Source organism: Dipodomys merriami, unplaced genomic scaffold (genome assembly GCF_024711535.1).
Source record: "Dipodomys merriami isolate MVZ:Mamm:240054 unplaced genomic scaffold, mDipMer1.0.p SCAF_129, whole genome shotgun sequence".
Classification (NCBI taxonomy): Eukaryota; Metazoa; Chordata; class Mammalia; order Rodentia; family Heteromyidae; genus Dipodomys; species Dipodomys merriami.
Window position 1 is genome coordinate 3077287 of NW_027202593.1, and position 27527 is coordinate 3104813.

Below are 27527 nucleotides of genomic sequence, written 5' to 3' on the forward strand. Positions count from 1 at the left end.
CGGTTTTTCTTTAAGAGTCCAGATTCACATCTCATATGGACCTCCATTACAGATTTGACCAAACTGACATTTTGTGGCAGGAATTTGATTTAGTGAGAACTGTATTACAAAAACAACACTTGATACACAGAAGGTTTCCAATAGACAAATGCTGAGTGAGTTAATGAGCTAAACAATACTTTGCTCCTGCCACTGATGCACTCTACAAGGAGAAACAAACCAACTCTCACTCTAGGACGCATGAAACAGTAGGAAAAAGATGGCCAACTACCTTGGGAACTCCCCTTAGAGACTGGAATTCCCGCCACCTGAACGAACTTTCCTTGCTAACTAACCACCCCTCCCTTCCTGTCCACCTGCAGCCTGTGATTACTGGAGAGCAATCAAAACAGCTTCTCCTACAAATTCCAACTTTCCAACAAATTATCGAGGTCACAAACACTGCGATAGGTTTCCTTTTGTTCTCCACCACATAATATTGGGGGGAAAACACTTCTGGAACAAAAGAATTCTATTGTTCACGTGCATTTCTGGCAAGTCCTGGGAGGCTAAACTTCAGCGCACAGGAACGAAGGTTGAATCACACCCTAGACGGTGATGAAAAATGATGACATTTTCTGCAGTTGCCAAGAACATAAATCCTCCGACATTCCTGAACCAGCTAGAGTATCTATTTCCTAACTTAATCTTCTGAGCAGGCTCGAATCCACCTTACTGTTTCTGACTGGAAAATCGGTTTAGTGTGTGAAGGTAAGAATGAGAAGAAGCAGCGTACCCTGTCCGTCCTGACTTAACTCCATGCTTTAACTCCAGAATATCTTATTCATTCAAATAAGCAAATCGCTTGTGACTTTCAGCTCTGCCACGGCGGAGACATGGGAATCTATCGAAGTTTATGAAAGCCAGGTTAAACCAATGCAATCACGTTTCAGGAGTTCAGCTGGTGCCCGGGAGCAATCTCCCCTCTACCTGGAAGAGGACCGGAGGCTCTACCGGGCCCCTCCCCAGCTTCCTTCTGAGCTAGCTGTTCCCACACGATAGGAACAGAGCCACGCCAGCCACGCAAGCTGGTGAGGGGCCTGGGGAGGTGCGCGGGGCCTGCCCTCCACCCAGCGGCACTGGAGACGCGCAGGCACAGCCAGCATGATGCGACACAACTGTGCAGGGCTTGGTGGGGGTCAGGCACAAGCAGCTCAGGTCTGGAACTTGCATGGGGAGCACTTCGATGCGAGCACCGAAGCACAGCGAGGTGGCATGGAGCACGCAGAAGAAGACAGAAAGCCTCCACCGCGGAGTGAGTTGACCCCCGCAGGCAAAGCACTATCCGCTCTGCGACACCTGCACAGTAACGGCCACCAGATGGACAGGTGTGCCAGTGGCGGGCCCCCGATTCCCACCCAACACGGTGCCCGGGCCCGGCCGCCCAAACGTCTGGCTGCTCACCTCCCCAGCGCTCTGGTTGTGACTTTCTGAGGGCCAGAGCATGAGGTAGGGCCTCACCCCTCCGTGTACGGCTCCACTCCCTCAGCCAGCGGCGGCCCAGGAGGGAGGAGGCAGCCACAGAGGAAGACAGACAGACAGCCACGGGGAAAGGAGGGCAGACAGCAAGCTCTGGACAGCAGGAGTGGAGCCCACTGCTCACTCCAGCCTGCTCTCCTCTAGACTGTCACTGCCCGCCGCAGTGCCCGCGGCTCCAGGCGGGAAGGGAAGGCAGCTTCCTGTCCTCACAGGGGAGCCCGCACAGGGGCCGAGGCCTGACCGAGCTCCTTCACCCTCCCCCGTCCCTGGCCTCCCCTCCCCCACGGTCCAGCAGAGCCTCAACACCCACCTCCCTGCCAGCCTCTCCTTTGCCAGCCTCTCCTTTCCAAGGCCTCTGCTCCCCTCATACACCCACCAGCCGGCTCGGCCTGCGACCCACCCCTGTGCTCTGCTCCTGGCTCCAGCCATGCAACCCCTGCGCTCTGCTCCTGGCTCCAGCCATGCAACCCCTGCGCTCTGCTCCAGCCATGCAACCCTGCGCTCAGCTCCAGCCATGCAACCCTGTGCTCTGCTCCAGCCATGCAACCCCTGCGCTCTGCTCCAGCCATGCAACCCTGCGCTCTGCTCCAGCCATGCAACCCCTGCGCTCTGCTCCTGGCTCCAGCCATGCAACCCTGCACTCTGCTCCAGCCATGCAACCCTGCGCTCTGCTCCCGGCTCCAGCCATGCAACCCTGCGCTCTGCTCCAGCCATGCAACCCTGTGCTCTGCGCTCAGCTCCAGCCATGCAACCCTGCGCTCTGCTCCAGCCATGCAACCCTGCGCTCTGCTCCAGCCATGCAACCCTGCACTCTGCTCCAGCCATGCAACCCTGTGCTCTGCTCCAGCCATGCAACCCTGCGCTCTGCTCCAGCCATGCAACCCTGTGCTCTGCGCTCAGCTCCAGCCATGCAACCCTGCGCTCTGCTCCAGCCATGCAACCCTGCGCTCTGCTCCAGCCATGCAACCCTGCGCTCTGCTCCTGGCTCCAGCCATGCAACCCCTGCACTCTGCTCCTGGCTCCAGCTATGCAACCCCTGAGCTTTGCACTCAGAGCTCCTCTTCTCCAACTCTGGTTTTCTCCCCAGCGTATTTCCCACAGCGGCTATCAGGAAAGAATGTTCTTCTTTCTCAAGAGCCCAACCCCAAATTCCCCTTCCTCTCACCAGATGTCCTGGCCAATCGCTTCTCTAAGAGAAGTTCAACGTTCTGTGATCAACACGACCTTGACAACCCCAAAAAGCTAACAACTCCCCGCTGAGCTTCTGATCTCACCTCTCCTGCCCCACCCCTGCAATCTTGCCCTTCCCCATGCTTCTCTCCTCCCTCCCTCCCTCCCTCCTTTCCCTCCATCTGTGTGTGTGTCTCTGTCCATCTTCACCTCTCACCCCTGTCTCTCTCTCTCTCTCTCTCTCTCTCCATCTCCACTTCTTACTCCTCTCAAAGCTCCTCCTCATTTCCCTTGGTCTACAAGTTGATAGAAGGTGTCTCCGGCATTCAGGAAGATCAGGAAGGCGCAGGGCAGAAGGAAGCTTATTAGACCCAGCCCAGGCCCGGTGTTCAGTCTTGAATGCTCGTACTACTCGAGGAGAGCTCCACATTTGCAGTACCAAACCTATCCACATTCTGCGCACTGTTCGGATAGGAAGACTGAAGTAGGGAGGTTTACTAACCTGCATGGCCAGAGCTAACGTCTCCCCGGGTTGAACTCTGAGCCCCAACTGGCTGACCTGAGCCACCCCCTCCCCCCTCCCCCGGGAGGCCCACAGCCCCAGCTCACTCTTCTAAATCTGGTCAATCAAACCACCACCCAGGATGTCTCCAGGGAACGTGCTGCTTGCATCTCCACTGTGACAGGTCACATCCATACCCACAAGGCAGCTCTGCCCGGGGACCTCGGCCGAGACAACACGTCAGTGTGCGCACAGCCCTACCCGCAGTAAGTCCAGAGATGAACGAGTTCTTCCCTCACAAGGCCGGCCCCACCTGCTGATGTCTGTCCTGCCTGCTCCACGGCCTCCTCCCCTCCCCCTCCCCCCTCCCCCTCCCTCCTCCTCTCCCTCCTCCTCCCCTTCCTCTCCCTCCTCCCCCTTCTTCTCCCCCTCCTCTCCCCCTCCTCCTCCCTCCTCTCCCTCTCCCCCCTCCTCCTCCCCCCTCCTCCTCCCTCCTCCCCCTCTCCCCCCTCCTCCCCCCTCCTCCTCTCTTTTCCCCCCTCCTCTCCCCTCCCTCCCCCTCCTCCTCCCTTCTCCCCCCTCCCCCTCCCCCTCCTCTTCCTCCTCCCCCCTCCTTCTCCCTCCCCTCCTCTTCCTCCCCCCCTCCTCTTCCTCCTCCCCCTCCTCCCCCTTCTCCCCCCTCCTCCCCTTCCTCCTCCCCCCTCCCCCTCCTCCTCCCTTCTCCCCCCTCCTCCCCCTCCTCTCTTTCTCCCCCCTCTCCTCTCCCCCCTCCCCCCTCCTCCCCACTGCAGGCCGCAGCTCCTCACTGTTGTGTGAACGCCAGGAAGGGACACCCACGCTGGCTGAGGCCATCCTTCCCAACTCACATTCCCTGGATGGGTGAGGCGGCATGCACACACCCCGCCCCCCGCTGCCCGCGGCAAGGGCCCGGGCCTCTCCGAGGGTCTCACTGCAAGACCCAACCCTGTCTAATCTCAACCTCGGCGCTGAGAACCCACCAGCGGCTGCGGTCATTCCATCCGCTTGTCCTTCCTCCGCCTGCCTCTCCCGGCTGCATCCCACCTCACCACGGCCCCGCTGCAGCACCTCCTCTCTCCGGGAGCTCCGGGGAGCCCAGCCCCCGCTCTGGCTTCACCCCCTCCCGGCATTTCTATCCCGCTGGACCGACACTACTCAGCGCGATCTCAGTGTACAGTGATTACGTCGTGATGCTATTTTTTAACCCTTCCTGTTCTGTAAGCCTCATGAGGGTAAGAGAATCTTACTCCAGTCTGCATGTGCTGTTGATTCTCTGTACACAGAGGACACATTACTGCTAGAGATTTCAAAGTCCAGGCCGGTGCGAGCCATACCCTGTGTATCATTTTAATTACGAGGCTGGCCGATTAGCACACCACCTACACCGGGCCCTGAAAACCATCTCTTATTCCAAGGCTGTGAGTGGAGAGAAATGACCAGGTTTCTGGCCTCCGAGGCTCCACTGGCAAAACCCTGTGATCCAAAGCACACACATCTGGAGGAGACAAAGGGCCCGCCCTGCCCATGGGGGCCGCTACAGAAACCACCACGGTCTCAAGGAGCTCTCCACACAGAACACCAGCTCCCGAGGCCCGAGGCCCCAGCCCGGGGGTCCCCTAAGTTCACATCTAGGGTAGGGCCAGCAATCAAACTGCTAAGACCCCACAGCCGATTCTGATGGTCTGGCAACTTCTGACCTCCAGCATAAAATACAATGCAAGCTTCGTGTGGGGAATTAAAGGGCAAACTCCATGAAGCAGCTGGTAGTGAGATTTGTAAGGACCATGTCTCCAGGAACTTTGGGGGCATGAAGCTCCAACTTCAATGGTGGAAAACAGTGCCCGGCCCTGCAATGTTGGCTTGGGTCTCAAGATTCAAACATGACTCCAAGGATCTCCTCTCTCCTCTCCCCTCCACCATCCCGAACCAAGACCCGGCAACTGTCTGGAATTACTCCAAATTAAGGTTTGGTTTCTGCTGGGGGATCTGTTCATATATTCTGATGCAACTCTAAAGGATCATATTTGCCTTTGGGGGTGTGTGATTCAATGTACTCTTTTCCAGTCTCTCCCTCTACTTTCTACCTCAGCTCTAGATCTTTTCTTCAGTGCTTATACAATTGCCTTTGTTTTTTGCCAGTGAGCTTAATTCATTTTGGAGAGTCCTGCCTCTAACTCTCTTCTTTCAGACCCAAACTCCTGGCATGTTGCCTTTTGGTGAAAATGTTTTGTGTCCAAAGTCAAACTACAATTTTTATTATTTCATTCACATTTAGAAAAGCATCGTCTTGCTGATAAAGAATGTGTTCATAAAGGTCATCTGACTTACTCCAAAATGGCAAAGATATCCAGCCCAGAATTCATCAACAAATTCAGGTTCAGGATGCACCTGCTGAGTGTGACTTCAACCAAACATCTTCAGGTCTCTTGAGAACCTTCCAGTAAACTCACTATCTTCAGAAGCTGTTCTTGGCACTAAGAGCATGGTTGACTACAGAGAACACCAGCCGGGCAGCGCCGTGGCCCGGTTCAGACTAACCACCCACAAAAAAAAATTACTGTCAAAGCTGAGGGAACTCACCTCACACCCAAAAGGAGGAATAAACCCCACAAAGCAAAATAGGAAAACACCAAGTTTAAAAAAAAGTCAGGCTGTGAAGGCTGCCCTTTGAGAAATCACATATTGCTGGGAGCAGTGGCTCCTACCTATAATCCCAGCTACTCAGGAGGCTGAGATCTGAGGATCGCGGTTCAGCCCAGGCAGAAAAGCCCCGTGAGACTCTTATCGCTGATGAACCACCAGAAAACTGGAAGTGGTGCTGTGGCTCAAAGTGGTAGAGTGCTAGCCCTGAGCAAAAAGAGCTCAGGGATAGCTCCCAGGCCTTGAGTTCAAGCCCCTCGACTGACCAAAAAAGAAAGGAAAAAGTAACTCTAGTCCTCCGATCATGGCGCCACGCTGTGAGCTGCCTCATCTCCCGAAGGCGTCGCGTCACCGCCTCTTCCCTCTCCGTAGACGGGCAACGCCTCCCCCTTCTGCTCATCTAACCCCTCTGACACGGCTGGAAGACGGCTTCCTTGGAGGGCTCTATCCTGGACGTCCACCCACCCAGCGGGGCCTGGTGTGTCTTCATGTCTTGAAGACGTTTCCTGCCTGTCTGCTGACACTCACTGTCACAGTGGCCTCTGCTCCAAACATAAACACAAATGAGCTCAACCGTGGCTGGGCTTCGGCCCTGGCGAGAGCCGAGCCAGTGAGTCAGTGAGCGAGGCAGACAGGAGTGGGGGGGAGGGGGAGAGCCACGGGGCAGGTTTCCGACTCGAATCCTTTTGTGTTGGCACACTGCTCCCACAGAAGGAGAATGACTCTCCCACCACAAATCTTCAACAAGATGAGGCCAATGGCCACGCTCCTCCACGCTTACTATGCAGGCAAGCTGGTGGCTCAGACCACCCAGCCCTCCACCCCGCGTGTCCACACAGGCACCAGAGTATCGGCTTCGGAACTGGGAAATGACAGGTTTTGCACACAATGAGGATCAGGCCGATGTTAGTGGACTCCAAGTTACTGCACTGTGATCTGCTACACTCATTTCACTGTCTAATTTTGGCTTTCGGGGGGGGGGGGAGTACTGTTGAGATTCTGGTAAGTTACTAGTCACGGGCAAAACGCTTTCCCTCTTGTTACCCATTTTAAACTCAGACCTGATCAAGTCACCTCACCCTAAAAGGTGGGCAGTGTTACCACCTTAGTTTACAATCCACATACTCACAGGGCAAAGGTTTGACGACCCTGTAAGCCATGGGCCAAGCCCCTTTTGTGACTGTTGTTTGGTCTGAGAGAGGGTCTCAGCCTGGTCTCAAACTTGAGATCCTCCTGCCTCAACCTACTGAATAGCTACACTTACAGGCATGCACTACCACACTCAACTGAGTCTTTTTAAACAAGACTCTAAAGTTCTACTGATATAGTTTGAAAGGATTTGCTTCTATAGGGTTCAATAGGCTTTTCAGAGAGGCTGTTCACACAATGAACGTTTACTAGGCCTGGCTACAGCCAAAGGTCAAAAGCACTGGGCAGGAAGACTTTCTGACTCAAAGAACAGGGAACACACTGGAGGAGACAGAGCCCACAGTGGAAAAAGACAGAACTTCTTATTGCACACCTGTGTGGGGGTGGGGGCGGGGAGTGGCCGGGGACTCACGTACAATCAGCAAGCTGAAAGACAACTTTTTCTTAGGCTTGTGACTTGACAAGTTTTTGTATTACTGTTTTTCACAAAAGCCTGAAATTTTTTAAAAAAGATAATAAGACTTCTGAGTCTCAAATTAAATCAAATAATGTTTCTTAACAGTACAAATGATACGATGAAAGCATCTTTCCACAGGTGATCCAGAATATACAACCTTCCCAGCTGTTGCTTCACTGTGGTACACAAATAAGAGTGGTTTTAAGACACAGAAGACAATAATTCAGTTGTCTAACCTGGAGCTCTTACAGGGTAGAATGCGCATCCTCTGAATAGTTCAAAAGGAAAAGTTGTTTGTGTGAACAACTCGGGCACTTGGAAATGTTCTGGAGAACAGAGGGCTTCTGGGAGGGCTGTGAGTGGCCAGTGGGAGTGAGGGGTTCTGGGAGACCGGCGGGATTTCTGGTTTGGCCAATGAGCAGCGACCTGCTCCCTTGTGCTGAATAAAAGGTCTCAGGCGTCATCTGGGAGATTCTCGTCTCTGCTGCCCAACTCTATTCCCCCAAGAAACCACCCAGAGGAGTTTGGTGGCCACCACCAGCTCCTCTGGCATCACGATATCGAGAGACACGCAGAAGAGCCGTCTTGCAGGCGTGAGCACACAAGGCGCAGAGGGAGCCCAGGTCTCCCCGCTCCTTCTTATTTGTCATTTAGAGCACAGGACGGAACGTGCTTCCACAGAACCGTGGGTCTAGGCAGTGTCGGTGCAGCGCACACGGCCGAGGGCTTGCGCATGCCCCCTGGGGCGGGAACGAGCCTCAGCCACTGCCCACGGCCGGGCTGCGGTGTGGGTCAGCATGCTGCCACCCCTGGACGAGGTCACGGGGCCACACCCCGCGTCAGGCACGGCAATCAAACAGCAAATATTTGCGGTGGGTAAAGCCACACTGGCTCAGAAAGACACAATGGAGTCCTTGTGACCTGAGCTGTCATCCTCCACACGCAACAGGAAGAACCCACAGCACAGAGCCTCCTGGCCCGGTCCGAGCCGACTCAGCCACGATCCTGTGGCTCCGGTGTGCGCGTGCATTATCCCCCACACGGCACTGATATCTGAAGGCAGCTGGCTGAGGGCCTGGTGAGCACCGGCTGCCCTGCCTGCCCCGGGACGCGGCGTACGCAGGGCCGCAGGCCTGCCGGGCAGGCCCTGGTGGCGGGTGCTGTTACACTGGCGAATCCGCCGTCTCACTGCTCCCCCGACCCCGGATCCACCGCCCGGCTGACAAGGGGCCGTGTGTGTTGCCTACTTTCTACCACAAGAGTGTGGTGTTTCAGCATGTCAAAGGAACGGGATCCCCACCTCAAATATTGGCCAGCAAACGGACGCTCTGTCAGGGCTTCCGGTGTGAGTGCAGAGCTGCCGCCCGCACGCAAACGCCAGGGGCCCGCCCGGGCTCCCTCGGGCATGGAAGGAGGGACCCCGCGCGTACGGATGGCTCAGCTTGGCCAACCATGTCTGAATTTACTGCTAATCTAAGACGCCCTCCTTGTCCTTTGCTCTAACTGCTGACCTGGCCCGACAGCCTGCCTCACGGGTGTATCCGCAGTATCCTCTTTAACTCTTCTGCTTTAATTCTTTATCTTTTGCTCTGAACCGGAGCCAAAAAGGGCTGGGGGTGTGGCTCAGCAGTGGAGGACCTGTCTAGCAAGCGTGAGGCCCTGGAGATACCCAACAGCACCAAAGAGAAAAGGTAGAGGAGAGAATGCTGTAAGAATCTGATCTCTAATCAGTAAAGACTCAGATATAGAAACTCCAGAAGAGCACGTGGCTCAATCTCTTCCTTTTAGGGGAAACAGAGCCTCGTAATTCAGAAGGGCAACGCTTCCCCAGGGTAGAACGGCTTGGTCTTCTCAGTGGCATCTCCTCATCCCCAGTCCTGGGACCCCCAGACAGTACCACTGGCTGATCAAATCTGACTCCTCTATCAACAAACCCACGAGTCCAAAAGAAACCAGCACTCAGTTAAGAAAAAAATGAGGTAACTCTCACAAGCTCTATCAAGCACATTTCATAGCAGACGTTGAGTTGGTATGTCTGAATGAATGATGCAGACACTGCCTGCACCTTCCCAGGGGCATGACCTGAGCTACAGAACAATTACGTCCTTTCCTTAAAGAGTAAAAAGAAAAAATATCCAAAAAAAAAATCACAGCTTCGAGAGGCTTCTCACAGAAATCCCAAATCGACCTTGGAGTTTTACTAAAGCTAGAGAACACTTCAAACGTGTGTCCTGGAGGTGTGAGTTGTCTGACTTCAAGGCAGTGAGGATCACAGGCTGGGCTTGTACGATCAGGACGTAGGGCAGGGCTGGGGGGGCACTCACCAATGCTAATCTCATCGTCCGTTTCTGCGTCACCAATACACTCAAACTGGAAGTCCTGGAGGGACTGGGAAAACTTCTGCACTGCCATCGAGAGATCTACGATAAAAAGAGAAACTCATGAGCAGCAGTGCCTGGGCCGCCCAGGGCTGTCCACGCCGGTGTCATGGCCGGCCCCAGCGCCACATCCACCCGCACTGCTCTTCATTTCCTCCTTATGAGGGGTATCATGCCGAAGGGTTTCATTATGATACCTTCACACACACCTAGGATGTTCCTGTGGTGTCTTCACACACTTACGATGTACCTGTGATATTTTCACACACACCTATGGTGTACCCGTGGTGTCTTCACACACCTGTGATGTACCTGTGATATTTTCACACACACCTGTGATGTACCCGTGGTGTCTTCACACGCCTGTGATGTACCCGTGGTGTCTTCACACACCTGTGATGTACCTGTGATATTTTCACACACACCTATGGTGTACCCGTGGTGTCTTCACACACCTGTGATGTACCTGTGATATTTTCACACACACCTGTGATGTACCCGTGGTGTCTTCACACGCCTGTGATGTACCCGTGGTGTCTTCACACACCTGTGATGTACCTGTGATATTTTCACACACACCTATGGTGTACCCGTGGTGTCTTCACACACCTGTGATGTACCTGTGATATTTTCACACACACCTGTGATGTACCTGTGGTGTCTTCACACACCTATGGTGTACCCGTGGTATCTTCACAGGCCTGTGATGTACCCTGATCAAATTCGCCTTTGCTACTGCTCCTTTTTTTCCCTCACCCTCATTGTTAACCAGTTTTAAAGGATTTCATTGTTCTCTTTCCATGAATACATATAAAACACTTTGGTCCTACTATAAATAGCATGGCCCTACTTTTAAAAGACCTTAAAGATGCCACCAAAATAAACTTTAGAGCTGACAAACACTATCGTACAATTGGAACCCAACGAACAAAGATCTTCACCTTTTCATGCACCAATAACAAACAGGATGAAGATGAAATCAGGATAGCAACCCGGTCGCCGTAGCCTCGGGTAAACTCAGCTATGCAGGAGGAAGACCTCCACAGTGAAAGCTTAGAATTATGAAGCGGAAACTGGAGAATGCAAAGTCAGAATGCTGAGCACACAGCTGTGCACCGACAGCCGGCCGAAGACGGGACACACATAATCCTGTCTGCAAGGGGGCTGGATCCAGGGACTCTCCTCCCAACCTCAGCAGGGAAAGCGGAACACCAAGACACGCACTTCGCAGCTGCAGGGGTCCAAGCAAGCCGAGGCCAAGACATGAACCTGTTTCAAAAATTACTGGAGCACGAAGGACTGGAAGCATGGCTCAAGTGGTAGAGCACCTGCCTACTAAACAAAGGGCCCAGAGTTCAACATCCTCCCGCCGACAAAAGATATTCCATGCAATCCTCCTCAAAACCACCGGCAGCTCTGACAGTCTGGCAAGTTTAAACACAACCTGAAGAGTCTACTACAATTACTTCCAAAACGGAATCAGCCTGGCCCACAAGGCCTGGCTTTGTGTTGCTGATGCCGTGGGATATACCTTTAAGTCAGTAAGCCCAGGAGCCGGGAGGCTGAGGCCAGCCCGGGCTACACAGCGAGACCCTCTATAGCCAAAAACAAGGGAGCGGGGAGAGGGGGAAAAGTGTTCTGATGCCAGAAATATCTTATCTGGAAGCCAACTGTCCAAAGCCTTTGTCTTTATTGAGAAACTGTCACTCCGACATCATAAATGAAGTGTTTACTTAAAGAAGAACAAGGGGCAGCCAGGGGGCTGCTGGGGAGGGGAGGGCTCTGTGGGGGGAGGGGGAGGCAGGGGCGAAGCCTGTACCGCCCCCTACTGGTTTAGATGCAGTGAAAGACCATCTGAGAGGCTGTTTGTAAGTGAGTGTGGTTTACAGTGGACTCGACCCCACATCCTGACCCGAGTCCAAACAAAGACAAAGAAACACCTCCTTCCCCAAAACAGGTTCGGCCCCTCGGCTGTCTTCTCTTCACCCCTGCTCATTCCTCTGGGCACCCGCACGCCGCTCAGAGGGCCGCGGGCACTGGTCGACGTGCGTGCGGCTGACGTGGAGTCCGGTAACTGGGCGGTGCAGTGATGGCCAGCCGAGGACATGTAGAGAGGTGACTGGAAAGGCACTCGGCAGCCAGCAGGGGGCGCCCACCTGTTTCTGTCATTCCCCCACGGGTGCTGAAGGGTCAGGCTGCCCCTGGCGGCGGAGCCCGCGTGCTGTGTCCTGGGACGGACCTGCGTGGAGGCCCAAGCCAGCCTCACGTGAGTTGGTTGCGTACAACGGTGCACAGGGAGCCTCCTCCTGCTGAGGCCGGGGGACAGCCCCCCTCTGGCGGCACTGGAGTCCACGCATCTGGGTTCTGCGCTCCGGGCCTGGGAGATGAAGGCTGGCGGCTGGGCTGAGGAGCTGTTGGGGTTCAGACCCTCATTCTTTGTGTGGTGGGGAAAGGACAGGATGGCCATCTAGGGACCGCGGAGCGCCCAGCACCCCTGAGCGCCAGGTCCCCGAGTGCCCGGGAGACGCCACGCCCTTGTTTCGTGAGAACCGCTTAGCGGTTCGGTCGTGGGACCCAGCGGAGAGGTGAACTGTGATCCTCAACAAATGCCAACTCCTAAAACACAACTTGTTATGATGTCAAATGCAGCACAAAAAATATTTTCATTGTAAGCATAACATATCTCCGCTGTGTATCCAATTACTATCCTCAGATCTTCAGTGAAAACAAATAGTGGCGCTGGGCTCTCATGAAGACCGAACAGCTCATAATCCCATAAATGCTATGTGTTTGGCATGCAATTCCAGAAGATTCTAGCCTAGAAAATAACAAAACAGGAACCAATACTTGGGCAGATTTTATCCACAGTTTCTATGAAGCTACAAATTCCAGAAAAATTAAAAACCACAAAGACTCCACTATTGCTACAACTCAAGTTAAAAATAGACGGTTCAAAGGAGGAAATGGACCGCCCCTCTTCCTGCCCTGGGGAGCAACGGGAGGGCGGCGGCCAGGCTCTGGGTTAGCTCCCTGCCCACATTCGCCCCCCGGCTGCTCCTCAGACTCAACTTCCACAGGGTCCGCTTCAGTCCTCTTCTTGGACATCAAGGCCCGCTCTCGTTACTAAGTTCTGCCTCAGGATGGATCCGCAGCTCCCATGCTGCGGATTAAGCTTACGTGACAGGACACCACGCTCCAAAATTCCCCTCGTCCTCTGGGACGGGACAATACCGAGACACCCCGCCGAGGGGAGAGGTGGTTTTCCCAGGCACCCGCGGCCCTGGGCTGGCCTGCCAGGCGCTCCGGCGGGGCCCCTCCTGCCCCACGGCCGCTCCCCAAGCCCAGGCATTTCTCCAGTGTCCGCTGCACTTGCAGGACTGGCCAGGAGTCGCGGTCCCATGGATCTTCCAACGCTGCGCTGGGAAACAAACACCCAGCTCTCTAGACCCGGTCTCAGCACACTTCCTTTACTCCTGACGACCTAACGTATATTCCCGAGATAGTCAGATGATGCATTTGCCATTCTGCTCATTTCAGCCTTCTGCCAGCTCCCACGTTTTACTTCATTTTTCTTCCACTCCGCCCCTCTCGGTATCACAGGCCAAATGTATTTGTTGTTGTCATGATGTGACCGGTTCCATTTCCTTCCAAGCTCCCGCACCGAGGTCTGCTCTTCCAGGTCATGCAAGTGTCTCCCTTCCCTCTCCACTTTTTCACATCGTTTCCCGAAAACGAGTCTTTGTATTCTCAAAATTTTAGCCAAAGGAGCTAATTTACACTGGCTTTCTCGATGTCCAGTCCTCCTTCCGGCTGAGGGGCCCCTGGTCTCCCACCAGCCTTGGCGCAGACCGGTCCTGAGCGCAGGGCAGTGGCACACACCCTGCAGGTGTCCAGCGTTGAGCACAGCCCGAGCGGGTCGGTCTGTGGAGATGAGTAATTCCTGCGTCCTCTGAAGAACCTCCAAGAGCTGCCTCTACCAATGAACTACCCCAAAGCCACACCCAGCTACTCAACCAAGGCAAGGCACCCACTGAATTGCAAATATGAAATGCTCTATTCCCAGGCTGCCACAAGAATCCAGAAGCTGCTACAACTTTTTTCAAAACTGGGGAGACGGACGCCCTCAGTAACCTTACGCTAACATGTTTAAGGTACAGACACCGCAGGCAAACTACAACTCACAGAACTTAACTCTTATCTATTTCCATTTTGGCAGCCAGATGGCCTATGTCCCAGGACCTCTGTGTCAGAACAGACGTATTTTAAGAATTCAGCGTTACCTCACTGTTCAGAACCCCTGATGGGGCGCCCCGGGTGATCCTGCGCCTGCTACTGGCCATGTTGGTGCTGTCCCCAAAGCCCCATGGACAACTACGGCAGCCCCAGCCTCTTCACGGCCTTCGTGCCAGTAACAGCCAGCATCTGAGAAATAAGGCCAACTAACGCCTTTCTAGAAGATGATGAAGAACAATCCAGGCTGAGAGGCCAGGTGGTCACCCACAGATGTATTCCTAGCCATAAAAGGAGCCAGAGAAAGGCCGGGGGGAGGGGGCTGGGGAGCTGAGGGGACGGGGGGGTGGGGGCAGCTGGCCAAGCAGTGGGTGTCCCCCTACAATCCCAGCACAGTCCCCCCACAATGACGCTGGGGCTGTCACTAGGCTGCTGCAGTGAGCCATCCGCTCAAAGGAAGTTCAAGTTTCACGCATCATGGAGAAAACATAGGTCTCACTGAAAGACAATTGGTTAGGGATAATGACTCCGGTGCTCGATAGGCTCCATTAACTCCGGTTCTGCTGTGTGAGTACGTTTCTTAAGCTCCCCAAGTGTGCATTTCCCTATCAAAGGAGGAGGACACCACACGGCACCCACCGTCCAACTCACAAGGACGGCGCTGATCCACCGCCAAGGGACGGCTTGCAGCAGCCGCGGGGTGCGGGGAGCGCCCCGTGCCTGTCTTGAATTCCTAGGGACGTCCCCAGCGATGAGGCCGGGTCGGCACGTCACCAGACCTACCCAGACGGAACCCAACACCGGGACAGCCCGGCGGCCTGTGATGACATCACCAATGCAGCTGAGCAGACACCCATCAGGGACGACGCCGGCCACCTCCCCCAGGCCCCACGCCAGGAGCAGTCACACCACACTCCACGCCAGCGAGCAGTCACACCACACTCCATGCCAGCGAGCAGTCACACCACACTCCACGCCAGTGAGCAGTCACACCACACTCCACGCCGGCGAGCAGTCACACCACACTCCACGCCAGCGAGCAGTCACACCACACTCCACGCCAGTGAGCAGTCACACCACACTCCGCGGCCCTCCGTGGCCCAGTGTCGTCCCAACTTCAAACAGGCACCGTGCTCTCTGTACTGAAAATAGTGATCTGCATTCCAGCATTCCTTAAAGAAAAACTTTCCCACACCCAGAAGTGAATCTGCTTGATCAAATGCACACAGACTCACCCAGACAAACCTGCGCGCGCGCACACGCACACACACACACGCACACACACACACCTTCACTCACAGGCATGCGCACGCACACACGCACACACACATGAAATGCTTAACAACAGGCTGAGAACGTGAGCCCAGCCCAGCGCTGTTTACCCTTGTATCTTCACTCTGTTGGGTTTTTATTGTATTTTTACTCACTTTTCTTTAACCATACGAGAGTGTTTAGCATCATGTGTAGAAAAAAGAAAACGTTCCCTCAACCATCTGCCGGGCTCCTCCTGGGTGCTTCTCAGCGGACGGTGATTGACAGGAGGAGATAGAGCCGCTGCCTTGGGCCGGACGCAGAGGTGCTGGCACCGTGCCTCCCGCTTCCCAAAAGAAACAAAAGGCCACTGTCAGGCCGGGCAGAGCGGATGCCAGGAAAGCCAGGGCACAAAGATCACTCCGCTCCCTTCGCAAGCGGGCTCAGTGACTCGCTGGCCCTCCCCCATTGTCCCTCTCCACTCTGAGCGCGGTGGCAAAGCTGGGGATCCGGTGGAAAACAGCACAGGAAAACCAGGAAGGACCGGGCAGAGGACGTGGGGCTGCTTTTATGACTTGTTCTCTCCCAGGTTCAGATCCCTGCTCCATGTTTAATAAGCTGACTTCCACCGTCGGCGCCGGGGGTGAGGTTCTGCAGCTTGCCCCTGGCCCGCCCTGGGGAGGGCACCCGCTGTGCAGGGGGGAGGGGGGAGGCGGCAGGCTCCTGGCTCAGAAGCAGACGGAGGCTCCATCTCGCAGGCCTCGGTCACACCAAGCTTCCACGGCCTCCAGCAACCTCTGCGAGTTCCTTTTAAACCCACAGCTCCACCACGCTGGATGCAGCTCACTAAGAAACAAAGTCATCTCCTCGCCACATCATTGATGACTGACTTACTGAAGATTCTGCGTCTAGTGGATCTCTCCGTATCCTCAATCCCTGAGCATTTCAACCGCCGGTGTCCTCTCTGTTTACACCCGCTGGTTATTGTGACTTGGAAGAAGACCCGCATCCTGTCTACAGAAACTACTCTGACCAGAAAGCAGCATGGTGACACACCTCAATCCGTTATTCCAACACGAAACACAGACTCAGACTCACTCCCCTAAAACGCTCTGCTGTGCACGCAGCCTCAGACACGCGCTCCAGGGATCTGCGTGTAACCGGCACCCGCTGGCTGCGCCGGGCAGTGAGGACTTCCTCCCGCAGCCAGAGCCAAGGAGCGCCTACCGCGTCAGCGGGCGCAGCCAGGCCTGCCCGTGGAGCTTCCCACACCCCGAGAAGGAGCTGTGCCTAATTCTTTTATTGTTACAATAATAGAGACTCTCCGCACAGATGATACACACAGTTCAGCCTTTAATTAGACAGCGCGTAGCCCGTCGACGGATGGTTAGGGCCCTGCGAGGCTCAGAAACCTCCTGAGGACCGGGGCTGTCGGCACCTCTCACGCACTGCCCGTGCTCTGGCCTGCATCAAACCGCCCCGGAGGAGAAGGTTTAAGTGCATTCACCTAAGTTTCTGGATGCGTCTGTCCTTCCTTCAACGACCTGAAACTCTAGCACGATGATTTCTGTCTGCCATCCTGCATGCATTCTAGGAGGCTACATTTTAAAATCCTTATCCAATTCCGGAGTGAAAGACAGAAAACTAGACAAGGGAGGCTCCGTGAGTCACGGTGAGTCTACATTTCGTACTGCCGCTGTCATGGTGGATGGTCGACATCGCACAGAGCATCTGGCATCATCAGTGAAAGAAAACGGCTACCAAGAGCCAAAACCTACCAACAGATCTCCTGCATGTGCCACTCAGCCATCTCTTCCTGTTCTTTCAGTGTTCAAAAGAAACAAAACCCTGGCATCCTGAAAACTCTGCTCGGGAAAGATTCCATTGTCTCTGCGAGGAGAGAAACAAGAAACCAGCTCCACAAGACCCGGCCTAACTCTTCCTACACGCGGGTCCCCTCCTGCGTGGCAGAGGCTCCGGGTCTAAAACAACCAGCCGCGGGCGGGCGACTGCAGTGGGCCGTCCCCAGCAGGGAACCCTTGACAGGCTGAAACACGGAGCGGGGTCTCAGCACCAGCTCCCCAGAGGAGGAGCTGCGTGCGGGTCGGGACTGGAGTCAACACCCACGTCTCTCCCCTCGTCCCTCTCCCCGCGGCACCGTTCCCATCCGCCAGATGCCCTGGCCAGGGAGGCCAGCATGCCCTGGGCTCCACACTGCCAGAGAGGAGTCACAGATGGGCTCCCCAGAATTCCGCCCCTGGAGACGGCGAAGTGGAGCTTGCCAGCCTGTCCGCACGCGGCTCAGGACTCCTGCAAACCCATCCGAGGCCCTGGGAGATGGGGAGCAACAGTGCACTTCCAGTTTAACAGCTGCAGAGCCCGAGGATTTACTCCAAACCAGGGCTCTCCTCCCTCCAGTCCTCCAGTCCTAAACACAGAGCCAGGCTCACCGCAGTCTACGGGGGTCTCCTTCCCCGTCAGACTCCCTCCCGAACCCCAGCGCCTCCACCTGCATGTCATTCCCGCACGGCTGTTGCTGAATCTAGTGTCGCTCATTAAACTGCCACAGCTGCACCATCCGAACAGAACGGTCTTCAGAAGTTTAACTTATCCCCATGTGGTGGGAGCGGTGTCAGGGATTCTCTCTCCACAGGGCTGAAAGTGTGCAGGACAGAGTCGGAAGCCGAGGGCCGCACCCTCGGCGGGCTGGCATTCGCCTTCCAGGTGACTCTAAGTGACAACCGCAGTGCATTTCCCAACTGCCTGGGACGGTGCTTAGAAAACCCACAGAGAAAGCCTCACAGCTAAGGGCCCTTTCAGTGATAAAATACTGAGTTCCTGAGGAACTCAGAGCCGCACCCGGCCCAACCCCTGAAACAGCTGCACAAAACGAAACCCACTAAGTGCAAGCCTGAGAGGGCGGCTGCTGCTCCAGGCTGTGACTGGGCACCGGGCCGTCCTCGGGGCAGAGACCAGGCCCAGACGGGCTCAACATCACCTCGCTCCCACCGCCCCAAGGCCAGCCAGCCCAGGACAATCAGTGCTACACCACCGGGGAATGATTATCACACACACACACACACACACACACACACACACGTGTACACACACACACACACACACACACACGTCTCTCCATCGCAAGCTAAGCCTGCGATTTCTGTCTAACAGGCTGCGTGAGAGGGCGCCTGGGCCGGGACAGGGAGCGCAGGGGGCGGACGGAAGCGGGAGCCTGGAGGGAGGGACAGCGGAGATCGGAGCCTTCTCCTTCCTTGCGGCTCTGTTGAGATCGTCCAGGGCTGTTCATTTCCCAAAGGGATCACCACTCGGATTTCCTCTCGAGGTGTTTATTTTAAAACCCGCAAAACTAAGCCTGGGAGGGGTGTCCAGGTAGAGCCCGCGGTCTTCCGGCCGCCCCCCAGCGCCCCCCCCCAGCCTCACAGCGCGGAAGGGCTGAGCACCAGGGAGGCACAAAGTAACACTTTGGGGTTAAAATAAATATTCCCATGCGAGGCTGCATTATCTCAGCACATGTAATCTCTACACTCACAACAGGCGCCTCGGGAAAGCTGCGTCCAGAGAAATCCACTGGGCGGCCCCAGCCTCCTAAGGATGCCTTCGCAGGGCTGGGAGCAGAGCCCAGGGCGGGGTCCTCAGCTTGGCGGGGGGCGGTCTGCAGAGGTCAGAGGGGCCCTCACACTGACTGCCATGCCCCTCCCCTGCACTTCCTGCTCTCCTCCCCAGTACTTCCTGCTTTCCTCCTCTGCACTTCCTGCTCTCCCCTGCACTTCCTGCTCTCCTCACCAGTACTTCCTGTTCTCCCTCTCCTCCCCTATACTTCCTGTCCTCCGCCTCCCTCCTCCTCCCCTGCACTTCCTGCTCTCCTCCCCCTCCTCCCCTGCATTTCCTGCTCTCCTCCCCCTCCTCCCCTGCACTTCCTGCTCTCCTCCCCCTCCTCCCCTGCACTTCCTGCTCTCCTCCCCCTCCTCCCTTGCACTTCCTGCTTCCTTCTGTACTCCTCTCCTGGCCCCAGCCCTCACCACCTCGGGGACCCAGGGATTCTTTTGTCAGGTTGCCTTCTCCATACCCTCCCCGCCACACGGAAATCTCCTGGTAAAGCTCATGGCTTGAGCAGTATTGCTGTGGAAAGATGCCTGGACATCAGACCGGTGAAAATCCAGTGTTCAGGACAGAATATCTTTGCTCTCTCCAGCCGATTACCTCTTCTCACAGCTCGTGTTCTGTCTGTAAAAACAGCATGCTCACTGCATTGTTATTCAGAAAATTAGAGACATAACTGCAGTGCCCTCCTCTAGGGCTTACTCAGCAAATATCTTTTCTCCCTTTCTTCCTTTCTATACCAGAAGAAGAAACTTCAGTGTGCATTGTAAACCAGCCAGGGGGAGGATGTTGGACAGCACTGACAATCCTCTGAAAGCTTTCATGTGAACGGTAAAAGTCACAGTACAGAAAACAAAGTGTTTTAGCATTTCAGACTTCATCAAAATAAGAAAGTCCCAGAAATCACTCAGGAAGGAGGAACACACAGATACAAGATTTAGTATGTCCAAAAACAAAATAGTTTTTGAAGTCCTCTCAACTCCAGATCGCACCAAGTAACTGAACTTCTTTTTGTTAAAACACACACACACACACACACACACACACACACACACGCGCGCACTCAGCAAAGATGGATGCAGATCTACAGGGCTCTAGGTGAAAGCCTCCTCCACTGGTGCTCGCAGAAGCTGCAGCTGGACTGGGGGTCAGATGGCAGTGGGCAGCTGTAGGGGGGAGGTAAGAGGGGGTATGTCAGGAATGAGTGTGGTTATCAAGGCATTTCTGAGTAGGAGCCCTTGGAACAACATGAGAGTGAGGGTCATGGGAAAAGTCATTCTCCTCACCCTACTTCCTGGAAGCCTTCTCCCCACCCAGCCATAGCAAGTTGTGTTTACAGAATGAGGGGAGCTAGGAAAGAGGGAAGGAGGGGGAGGGAAGAGAGGGTGTGGGCACACTACATGTTACTAGCACACTGCTCTTTATGCCCCTTATTTTAAAACTCCAGACCTGGTTTTAAAGACTTAGCACACTTTCAACATGTAAAAATATTTAATCCCTACTGCCTTAATAAATGGGATTATTCTTGAAGTTAACTACACAAATAAAACTCAGCTGGGTCTACTTCATCCCTTTCAGAACAATATGTAATCCAAAATTGATTTTTTTCAGGGTCATAAAAAATGTTTCTCAGGATTTGGATTTTTCAAGTTAAGAGTTTTATGTTGAAGCAAAATTGTTTTAGAACCAAGGAACAGATTCTGAAATTTCACTGAAGTCCAGTCACTTTTCAATTGCTTTGACAATTGACTAAAGGTAATCCATCAACAAGTCTTTAATTATACAGTTAATATTTCTATCTCACTTTTTTTAAGGAGTTCAAGATAATTTAAGAAGAAAATATGTCATTCTCAAGTGTGTATATTGCTGTTGTATATTTCTTTAACTTAATCCTGAAATTCTGGAAGAGCACAAGCACTCTTCAGAACGATTTCAAACTAGGTCTGGTTTTAGCATTTGAATCTTACTTCTTTTGCCCTTAAATTCTGCAGTCCGTGGTTTCTTGATAGCATGGATTACCAGTGGGAGTGGCCGTCTAATTGCCTCTGCATGAAGATTATTAAACAGGCAGACAAAATAGGGAGCACTGACCTTGGCACGAATTCAACAGGCACCCGCCCCTGCTTCTTCTTAAAGAAAACAAAACAGTCAAACATGAATAAAATAACAGGTTTCCACATGTTCACTTTATCCATGATAAAATAATTCCACTCTTATACTCTGTCTCTAGGAGTTAGTAGAAACCAGAGTTCCATGAAAACTTGCTTTTTCACCTAATCCGGGAAAACAAACTTCACAAGCACCATGCATAGCTACATCCCATGGATAGAAGCTGTAAGCCGAGCCCTGCAGGACACCAAGGAGCAATTCTCTGACTGACATGCAGGGCGCAGGGTGAAAACATGCTCACAGCACAAGCCTGGCCGGCAGGTGTGAGGCCTGGGGTTGGATCCTCGAACTAAAAGGAGGGCCGAAGCTAAAGTCCATGGCCACTTGGTGTCTTCCCCTTGGGCCTGTATGACTCAGGACCCATGGTGCTTGCTGAGGGGAAAGGTCTGTCCCATCATGGCTGACAGGAAGCAGGGACACAAAGAAGCCAGAGTCCAAATATCTCCCCATGGCCCCTCAGACCTGACTTCCTCCTGCCAGGCCCCGCCCCTCATGACCTGACTTCCTCCTGCCAGGCCCCACCCCTCATGACCTGACTTCCTCCCAGCAGGCCCTGCCCCCCACAACCTGACATCGGCCCCCATAGACACCATACAGGCCAAGCCCCTAACACAGAAGCCTCCAGGAATGTTCCAGATGTAAATGGAAACAGATGTCCAGATTCCTCCCTCAGAGGCTGCCTGTGTCCTCAGCAGGTGGACCGACCTCCTTCCTGGCCACTCACACAGACCCACCCCTCAGCCCCAGGCGCTTTTCCTGAATCCCCAGGCGAGTGTCTGCCGCCCCTCGGGCCTCCTCTCACCCCTGGGATGGAGGCCGACCCCCGTTCCTCAAGTCCAGCTGCCGGCTGTCTTTCCCCAGGCTCCTGCCTGTCTTGGTACAGATGGGCTTTTCCCTCCGCCATGCTGGGTGGTTGGAGCTGTGAGGGTGTCCCGTCAAGGGGAATAACACAGTGCTTGTCTTTTCTTTGACAAAAAGACATCTTTGTGTAAGCAACACACACATAACAATTTTAACTGGGAGAAAAAGACACAGTGCTCTGCTTACGTAATACAGTAACCAGATCCTTCAGGAGGTGACAAAGATGGGGACTGCAGACACAACGCGGTCCAGATAAAAGCAAGACGATGGGGCTGGGGAGGTGGCTCAGTGGTAGAGCACTTGCCTTGCATGCATGAGGCCCTGGGTTCGAGCAAAAAGAAAAAAAGCTAGAAGTGGCGCTGTGGCTCAAGTGGTAGAGCGCTAGCCTTGAGCTGAAGAGCTGAGGGACAGCGCCCAGGCCCAGGGTTCAGGCCCCCCCAAAAAAGCAAGATGATGTCCGAAAAATAACCTAAAGCAAAAAGGGCTGGGGTGTGGCTCAAGTGGTAGAGCACCCACCTGACAATGGTGGGGCCTGGAGCTCCAGCCCCTGACAAGGGGGTGCTCTCCCCAGCCCCTCACTCTGCACCTCAGTCCATGGCCTGTGACGCCAGCGCCCAGGATTTCTCAACCCAGGTTTGTTCCAGGAAAGCTCTGGAGGGAATTTCCACTGGGCTCACCCCTGAGCTATGCCGAGGAGACACCCAGAGGCCACAAAGGCGGGCAGGGGAGCAGGGAGAGGGGAACACGCTCCAGAGAAGTGTGAGAACTCTCCCCCTCTCTTCACCAGCCAACCGGGACTAAGGACACCCACGCCCAGACCTCTCCCCGACTCCTTCAAGTCACCTCCCAGGCAGAAAGCGCTGGCTGTGATGCCACAGAAAACTGGGTCCACGCTCGGAAAGCACACCTGTCCTTTCCGCCCGACTTCAGGACTCTGTGCGTGGCGCCCAGCGTGCCGTCACCTCCAGTAAGGAATATTCCTGTGAGAAAGACACTGTTCAACCCAGGACTTCACCCCGACTCCCTCAAACCGCTCCCCAGATCCCTACGGATTTAAAACAGCGATGCAGGGACTCGGCCACTGGAGTCGCTCTGGGTGTCTCCTCCCCATGGTTTAGCAAGACTCTTAAAAGGCCAGAAAGCAAAGGGCAGCACCCCTGGGCAGGAGAAAGCAGAGTAAAGCAGAGCCTTGCTGGCCGCAGTCACAGAAATGAAGGGAGTCACAGAAACGTTCACGGGGTGGGGAAGGGGGGTCCCACGCGGGAGCCTCCTCCACACTCACTCCTCCCCAGAGAGCAGGATGAGGATTCTGGGGGCCACGGGGAAGTCATCTGCGTAGGCCAGGGCTCTGGAAACCCCAAACACAGGTCAAGTATTATGGACAGCTCTAGAGTGCCTGTGAGCGTGTGCCCGTGTCGGTTACGCTGTGATCCGCCGCATCTTTATTCCGATCAGCTGGGAGTACCCAGCCCTGCCCGAGGGTCCTCCCTCGGCACAGCGGGTGTACTCCTCCCTGGATTCCACACCCACGTGCTCTCCCAGCACGGCGCTACGCCGTGAATCAGCACGTGCGCTGCACGGTTAGATTCAAAACACAATAATGAAGAAGTCCACATGAGGCAGACTTCTCTGAAGAAAGAATGGTGCCCAGCGTCGAAGGCCGGGCTCCACGAAGCCATCTGGCGACGGCCCTGCAGCTGGCCCGCGGGCCTGGCGGGGTCAGACGCCCAGAGCACACCACCCTTCCCTGGAACCCAGTCGGCATCACGACGCCCCGTTTATCATCACGGAAGAGGCAGGCCAACTGCTTTGAAAACATGCTGTCCATGCCCACCACCCAGGGCACAAAATGCGTGCCATCCAATCAAAGTGCGTTCCACTCACTGCTTCAGACCTCGGATGGTTATGTGGAATCAGAAAGACACTAAATCTTCTGCACAGTTAGGAATCTCTTTTGAAACGGTGTAAACAGGGGTCTCTTGTAAAATCGGACCCTCGATCACAGAACGTGATTCTTGTCCTCTGGTTGAGGTACATCCTATTTGATGGACTTTCCATGAACACACGCATAAAAACGAACCCTAGTTTCCTGGACTGTCCCAGCCCTGACCACTTCTCAGCACGCAGACGCGGCCGCCAACCTGGGAACGTGGAACCACAGTTCAGAGGCTGCCGCGGCCGCTCCACCTCTCAGCCCTGTTGCATTTCACCTCCGCAGCCAGCTCCTCTCAGATCAGATCGCAGTGAGGTCTCTGTGGTGCCCAGAGCCTGCAGGAAGCCCCCGAGGGTCACCCTACTTCCACAGGGTCACCACGGAAACCACACCGGGTCAAGACTGACAAACTCTGGGTGAGGCACCAACGGAAAAACAATCAGAAGGGAGGGGGCGTAAGACCAACTATGATTTTTAATTTTAATATAACGTTTCGTGAGCAAATTGTATATTTTAGCAATTTCTACCAGGTATGGACCTGCACTGAGTAATCCCTGTATCTCCTGAATTCACTCTCCCTACACACCACTTCTTTTATTTGGCCGGAAGCCCTGAAGAAGACATCCTTGCTTCCACCTTTACAATCACCAACTTGTCTCTTGTGCCTGATTTTCATGAGTGCTTTGGTTAATCTCATCTTAAAAGCAGCAGCTGGCACTCAAGAATTTGATTTGACAGCTGTGGGTGCGATCCTGCTGTGTTTGACAGTGGAAGATGTCATTGTGTACTTTAACTTTGTTTTGGTAAGAAAATGCGAGCATAATAGACTAAATAGAAAATGAGATGCATCTCTGTAAGTGCGCTAGAGTAGACTAACTGGCATGTACTCCCATCGACAGGTACAAGTCAGAAACAGAACCAGCAAGACTGCTTTAATAAAGTGGCAAAACTCAGGCATTTGGAGGGTGTGTTTCGTCATCAGTTGCAGGAGGGTGAGGGTGAACAGTGGGCGAGAAGGTCTCCTAGTTGCCGTTTCTATTTGAATCCCGTATGATAATGTGGGAAGGGGGCAGTGTAAGTAAACCGCACACAAGATTTCATCTACGGATTTGAAAAAGGAAATAGCAAATCATGCCCTGACTGATGTATTTCATGCTGACAAAAGGACAGAGCTTTCCACTCTAGTTAAACTTTACTTAAACTGCATGCCTTCTTCGCTCGCCTGCAGACTTCTGATATGCTCTGCCAAAGCAGCTGGGCCTTCCTTAAGCCTTGAAAGTGTGAGCGCGAAGACAACAGAGGAGGCCGGTGAGGATGCTGCCCCTGGCTCCCCTGTCCCAACAAACACTAAGTGTCCCCTGCGGGAGCAAGGCCTCACACTAAAGCCTTGCACCTCAGTTTCTATTGCTCAGTGCTCAGCGGCCAAAAGAAACTGCCTGGAGAGACAAACCAAGAACCAGACCCAGACTCAGATAGGACATGGAGCTCTGAATCATCACACTGGGAATTGTGAAGAAAATGTGATGGATATTTTAAGGGCTCTAATGGGAAGAGCAGAAAACGTGCAAGAACGAATGGAAAAGTCAAAACTCTGAGCAAGGATCAAAAGGAAATGCAACAAATTAGAGTCACAGAATGAAGAATGCCTTTCGTGAGCTCATCAGGAGACTACACACAGCCAGGAGAGCAGCAGAGTGCTTGAAGATGGGCCAGAAGACGTTTCCCAAGCAGAAACGAAAAGGGAAAAAGAGGACTGGCTGAAGACCGTGGGACAAGCACAGAAGGTCTATCTATTATACAACATAGAAATAGGGAGGGGGAGGGGGAGGGAGAGGAAGGGGAAGGAGGGAGGGAGGGAGGGAGGGAGGGGGGGAGGGAGGGAAGGAAGAAGGGAGGGGGGGAGGGAGGGAGGGAAGGAAGAAGGGAGGGAGGGAGGGAGGCAGGGGGGAGGGAGGGAAGGAAGAAGGGAGGGAGGGAGGGAGGGAGGCAGGGGGGAGGGGGAGAGGGCCTGGCAGAAGCAGCAGCAAGCCAGCCCCCAGGGCTCAGCACAGCTGCCTGGGAGCCTCCTCTCCCTGCACTTCATCTGTCCTCAGGGCCACTAGGTTCTCTGAGCTAAACAACTGCAGGACGTCCTGTGCCAGGGACGGGATGAGGCCTGGACCGTCCTGGACCGTTCTCCTCATGTAGAACAGGAAATGCACGGGGAGGGGGGACGGTCCTCCCCAGTGCCAGACATCACTGCCACTACGTTAAGCTTTTCCCAGGCCTACATACACATGAGCAGAAAGAGCCGAGTTATCTTTACCAACTGGCAACAGAGAGAAGAAATAGGAAGAGAGAGAGAGAGAGAGAGATTTTACAAGAGTGAATTAATTTGGGTCCAAAAGTCAACCTGACCTAAGTAAGAATTCTTTAGGTCTGCCTAAAATTCTTCAACTTAAGCAAGTGAGAGAACATGAAAGCCTAGCCGACGTGTCTCTACCTGAACCAACGTCTGTGAACCTCTTTGTCCCGCTCAGGCCGCAGCCGCAGAGGCTGAGGGTCGGCATTCACACCTGAGCTGCAGGTCCTTCCCACGGTGCCAGAAGGGAGCCAAAGCGGGGAGGCAGCTTCCAAGGGCGCCACATCCTCCCAGGATCACCCACAGGCACACGAGCAACCCCGAATCTGTGTGCTCTTTCACACACAAGCCCACTTCAACTCAAATCCACCACTGCTCCTCTGAAGGGCTTTCAGCAAAGGTAGCAGAGTTGGACATAGGAAAGGTCACAATAACCTTTCACCTTGCACCCCACAAATGTAAAACAATGCCCTTACAGGAACATTCAGTCTTCAAGAGCTTCAGGGCTCTGCTAGAAAGATTCTGCACATTTTCACAAAAAAAAAAAAAAAAAAAAAGTTGAGAAAGTCTTGCATCATTCTGTCGGCTCCAGTCCCTCGTGATTGGAGTAACAGAGAGGCTTCTGAGGGCCTGTTACAAAACCATACCTGCTGGGAGCCGCCGGGGGCCCAGGAGCCAACATTTTTTACTTGTTTTCTTCTTTTTCATAAGAAAAAAGAACACGAGGTAACTGTGGTGTGGCAACAGGAAGGCCGGCCTCCGGATGGGAAAACTCGGGGTCACCAAAGGAAACAGAATCTGCTCAGACAGGAGCTCGGGACGGATGGCAGCGGCGATCACTTGGACAAGACAGAGCCAAGGTGTCACTACGGCCGAGTCCTCCAGACTGGATTCGCTGACGTCCCCACCTATCCCCTGGCAGAAGGCAGAGAGCCTGGCGTTCCCCTGCAGGCCTCCGGCTGGCCGCCTCGCTCCGTCCACAGTGGCAAGGCTCTGAGTAGGACAGTCCCTGGAGGAGATGGTGGGGTGCCTGCTCTCCTCCTCGCTCTGCCCCCTCCCGCCCGCCCTGCGCAGACCCCGAACGCAGAGCCCACCAGCCCTTCGGAGGCCAAGCCCCCAGAGCTGCCGCCTGCGGGGACCTGCCCCCGGTGTCTGCCGCAGCCATGGTGAGCTGGCACAGGGGCAGTCAGCTGGCACAAGCTGGAGGGTCTGCATGCAGCCGTGTCCTACACAACACGCCACCAGCCTGGGCCGAGTCTCCACCAGGTCTACGCAGAGGCCCCAGCCTA

General features: G+C 54.4%; 1 protein-coding gene across 2 annotated transcripts in view; it reads right to left on the reverse strand.

The window, feature by feature from the left end:
• Positions 1 to 27527, reverse strand: part of LOC138824466 (rho GTPase-activating protein 42) — a 100824-nt gene that overhangs the window by 64805 nt on the left and 8492 nt on the right. For both annotated transcript variants that reach the window (XM_070018360.1, XM_070018359.1), the window contains exon 2: positions 9779 to 9874. In XM_070018360.1, the coding sequence (XP_069874461.1) occupies positions 9779 to 9874 (96 nt within the window). The remainder of the gene's footprint in view (positions 1 to 9778; positions 9875 to 27527) is intronic.